The sequence below is a fragment of the Octopus bimaculoides genome, chromosome 27 (genome assembly GCF_001194135.2).
Source record: "Octopus bimaculoides isolate UCB-OBI-ISO-001 chromosome 27, ASM119413v2, whole genome shotgun sequence".
In the NCBI taxonomy this organism is placed as follows: Eukaryota; Metazoa; Mollusca; class Cephalopoda; order Octopoda; family Octopodidae; genus Octopus; species Octopus bimaculoides.
In genome coordinates, this window is record NC_069007.1 from 18,580,555 (window position 1) to 18,585,647 (window position 5,093).

General features: G+C 35.7%; 1 protein-coding gene across 2 annotated transcripts in view; it reads right to left on the reverse strand.

The window, feature by feature from the left end:
* The window catches only part of LOC106883796 (uncharacterized), a 6,194-nt gene extending 1,107 nt beyond the window's left edge, over window positions 1-5,087 (reverse strand). Inside the window, exons 1-4 of one of the 2 annotated variants that reach the window (XM_014934931.2) lie at window positions 4,840-5,087; window positions 3,792-3,997; window positions 2,886-2,990; window positions 334-449 (exon numbers count right to left, since the gene is read on the reverse strand). In XM_014934931.2, coding sequence (XP_014790417.2) covers window positions 334-449; window positions 2,886-2,990; window positions 3,792-3,897 — 327 coding nt within the window. In that variant the 5' untranslated portion in view covers window positions 3,898-3,997; window positions 4,840-5,087. Of the gene's footprint in view, window positions 1-333; window positions 450-2,885; window positions 3,998-4,839 lie in introns of both variants that reach the window. The other variant, XM_052977269.1, reaches the window with a different exon arrangement.
* Window positions 5,088-5,093: the final 6 nt, after the last annotated feature.

Here is a 5,093-nt window from a genome sequence, read left to right on the forward strand (position 1 = left end):
GAAAACTACAATATTCTGGTCATAATATCAGGGCCCAGAACATCTGGCATGGAAACTAGGTTTGTGGATGACAAATATGAAGAAGGAGAAATGAGATCAAGGACTGACAGAGTGTATGGCTACAGCATGAGTCCATAACGTGTTGTAGGGAGTGATGGCCATATCTGCACACTCTGTCACCTACCCATCAGACTTAAAGGTGAGTATATTCATTCATTCGTTCGTTCGTTCGTTCATTCATTCATTCATTCGTTCGTTCGTTCGTTCATTTATTCATTCATTCATTCACTACTTTATGTAAAATAAGATAGATGTTTTTAGCCACTGACTTACCCTTGATACATCAGCTATGGCAAATCCGCCACCCATAACAAGGACGATACCCCAGGGGAGTTTATTCTGAATGGTTTTCCAGTTAAGTATGGGTGTCCAGTCTTCCAAGTCTTGTCCTAATAAACAGAAACAAAACAGTATTCAGTTAAACACACACACATACACATGCACCATCTTGGTTTTCTGTCATGTATTTCATTCTAAAATAAAAAAAAATTTGGTTGTTGCTGTTTAAACACCCCTAACCCTTGCTCAGTAAACCCAAATCAAACACATGCCTATGATCATATAAAGCCTTGAAGCTGTAAAGACCCTTTTTATTTGTTATTCTCTTATTCTTTTACTTGTTTCAGCCATTTTAAGTGCAGCCATGCTGGAGCACCTCCTTAAAGTGTTTTAGTCAAACAACTCGACCCCAGGAGTTATTTTTTTAAAGTACTAGTACTTATTCTATCATTTCTTTTTTGCTGGACCTCTAAGTTATGGGGACATAAACACAGTTTATGACAATACCAGTTGTCACCCCTCTCCACGTCACTGATGTTATCCAAGGGAAAGGCAAAGGGGCCGATACAGCTTGGCACCAGTGACATTGCAACTCATTTCTACAGCTGAGTGAACTGGAGTAATGTGAAATAAAGTGTCTTGCTCAAGAACACAACACACAGCCCGGTCCATGAATCGAACTCACTACCTCATGAGTGTGAGCCCCATGCTCTAACCACTGAGTTGAGGGACACAAGCATTGATTTGTGTAAACGTCTGTGGTGGAGGAGAGGGGGACACATATATTGAGGGAGTTAAGTAGACAGGTAGATTGGGGGATATATGGACAAGTAAGTGGATATTTGGACGGATTGATAGGTGGACATCTGTATAAGTAGATATGTAGACAGACAAATAGTTGAACAGGTACACCTGATAAGTGGACACAGGTGAACAGGTAGACAGATAAGTGAGTAGGCTGGTGGATGGATAAGTATGTAGACAGGTGATAAGGTACGCAGGTAGATAGATAAGTGGTCAATTAGACATGATAGCTAAGTGGGTAGGTAGACAGGTAGATAAGTAGTTGGACAGGTATACTGATGATTGGATAGAGAGATAGGTCAACAGGTAGACAAATAAGTGGACTGATCTATCTACCTGCAAGGTAGGTAAGTGATAAGGCACACAAATAAGTAGGCAGGAAGATAGATGGACAGGTAAGTTGTTACGTAGACAGGTAGGCATGTAAGTGGACAAGGAGACATGAAATAACAGCAATACACACTGTATCCTTTCTTTGTAAAACTGGAGACTTTGGATGGCAAAATGAACAGAAGAATGGCCATAAAGATGGCAGGTGTGGCATGTTATATACCTATTGAAGACAAAATTAAGACAGGTGTTTCATGAATTACCTGGACATCCTTTTTTTTTATAGATCTAAAGTGATAATTAACATGGCATGTGCTTGATCTTGCAGATCAATGAACAGACTGGGTGAGTCCATTGACTGGATGGACATCAAAGCAAAAATGAGGAGTTTATTTTAATTTATTCTTCAATGCATTTCTCTTTTAATGTTTTTTTCTTTATGTATAATCTACTAAATGTGTCTGTGGAGTGTTCAGCCACTTGCACATTCATGAGCAGCTGCTTCGTCTATCAGATCAACAGGAGCCCTTGTCATCATAATCAATGGAGCACCAGTATGTGTGTGTGTATATATATATATATATATATATATATATTTTTTAAATAACGTTGACCACTAACGTGGACAATTAATGTGCTAGAAATAGATCACATCTTGTGTCTATTAAGACCTAAATTGCTCTCAACATGAAATATAGCAGCATATATATACATACGTACATATATATATATATATATATATATATATATATATATATATATATATACATACGTACATATATATATATATATATACAGGGTGTATAACTTAACAAATAAATGCATGAAATTTTAATACAATACAAAGGACATGATGGAAATTAATATGCACAAGTCAAATTTTGCAACACCCCTACATCACAACTTCTTAAGGGTGGAGAGATGAAACTTTTTATCTTGCCACCCACAGCTACCAGATCATCACTAACAATTATTTGACTTTTGTTTTACTAGTTGGTAAATAAGTACTAAGAAAAGAATCACTTTGGTTTAAGCGAGAAGGTTTTCAAACTTTTTGACTTGCGGACCCCTTTATATCTCAGGCTTTACCTTAGGGACCCCCTTATAAACACTTATGAAATTTATACATAAATATTTGCTTAAAATAACATATATTTTTACATTTATTTATTTAACAGTATTTAACAAATAGGTTTATTGTCAATTAAAATATTTCGATTAAAAACCATATATAAAATCAAATTGCCCATAAAAAGTATTTGCTGTCTACGGACTCCCTGTCTTGTCCTTGCGGACCCCCTGTGGTCCGCGGACCACAGTTTGAAAACCCCTGGTTTAAGTAATCCAATAACACACAAACACTATAAGAGAAAAATAAATTTAAAAAAAAACAAAAAACAAACAAGATTTACTTGGGTTTAAACAGCATCTGCCAGCCTCCAGCCTGCTGCAGGTCACGTGTGATCCAGAGCAAAACCAAGAATACAAAACAGAAACCAATGAGAACTTGAGCAAATCTGCAATAAATTGAAGAATTTCGGTCAGGACACAGTGTTTGGTGATGTTAGTGGAGGTGTTGGTGGTGGTAGCATTGAAGATAGTCATGATAGTGGTGATGGTAGTGATGGTGGTGGTGGTGGTGGTGGTATTATTGATATTAGCAATAGTGATGGTGGTAGTAGTGGTAGTAGTGGTAGTGGTGATGGCATTGGTGTTGGTTGACTTTGGGGCTTTTGGGTTCAGCCCTATGATCAAAACTGTTCCACCCATGACACCCTCACACAAAGATACGTAATTAAGTCAGCAAATTGACCAAGTTATTAGAACATTGGGTAGACTGCCTTGTGATGTTCATCCAAGATCTGTGCTCTCTGAGTTCAAATCCTAGCTAGGTCAACTCTGGCTTTCATTCTTTTCAGGATTAATAAAGAAAAAGTACTGATCTTGGACTCTTGTTAGTTCTTCTTTTTTTTTCTCTTTCACCATTTTCTGTCTGTCTGTCTCTGTCTCTCTTTCTCTAGAAGAAATCAGATGTGGTCAGACCTGATGAGGAATTGGTTCTGTCAATTCTAAAAAATTTCCGCGATATTCTGTATACTTCAACATGGCACTTCTATGGTTCTATCGAGGAATTGAGAACTCAAAATAAGGACAATACAGAAATAAATACACACATGACACAATAAGACTGTGTTCCAGCATGGCCACAACTTCTGGCTAAAATCAGTAAAAAAAAAAAGAAATAAATAACATGCAGACACACAGACAGAACCTTCAGCTGTGTGGTATTCAGTAACAATAACTTTACTCATCATCACCATTATCATCATCATCATTGTCATCACCATTACCATCGTTGTCGTCGGTATGTGTGTGAGTTGGACGGTCTGACAGGCTCTGGTGTGTCCAAGGACTGCATTGCATCCCTATGTCTTCTTTGGTACACTTTCTTTAACAAGAATTCCTCTCCTAACATCAACCACTTTGCAGAATGTATTGGCTGCTGTTTTTCATGGCACCAATTCTAGTAGAGGAAACAGAACAGGTGGTGGATGGTTGTCTTCCATTTGTAAAGAACATAACACTAATGCACAACATATTCACTGAAATAAATATTCTGTAAGTCTTAAGTACTAAGTATATAATAATTAAGAAGTTTGCTTCCCAACCACATGGTTCTGGGTTCATAAATATATATATATATATATATATATATATATATATATATATATATATATACACACACACACACACATATATATACATATGCAAATACTCAAAAGCATATATGCATGTATATGTATATATACATACATAAATTGTGTACACTAACACACGTGTGTATATCTGTGTAAGCATAGGTACATATATATATACTCACAAGTGTATGTTCATATATATATATATATATATATATTTATCTTACTCTATATGTATGTATATATATATATATATATGTATATATATATGTATGTATATATATATATTTATCTTACTTATATATGTATATATATATATATTTATCTTACTCTATATGTATATATATATATATATATATATATATATATATATATATATATATATATATATATATATATAGAAAAAAATTAATTAAGGTACTCAGAAACCTGGATGTTTGTACATTTACAGATTTTTATTAATGTCACATATTAAATGAAGCGCTTTTCACCTAGTCGTGTAGGTTTTTCAAATTGTTTTTGAATATATATATATGCATGTGTAGTGCAAAAGAGAGAGAGAGAGAGATAAATAGATAAATCCAGTCAGATCAATAGATATTTGTATGCATTTTTGCACATGTGCGCGCGCACACACACACACACACACACAAAGGTATAAACTTACCTGTAAGAGGAAATATAGGTGTTTTCCCTGTAACTGTTGGCTTTAGAAGCAGTAGTAGTAGTAGTAGTAGTAGTAATAGTGGTGGTTGTTTTGTATCACTCTTTTTGGTGGTATTGTTGGCGTTGTAGGTGGTGATGGAGTAGTTACTGCTGGTAGTCTTGAAGGTATGGCTGGTGGTGGTGATGGTGGTCTCAGAGGTTGTGTTGTTGATGGTTGTGGTGATGGTGGTGGTAGTGGTGATGGTTGAGGTGATG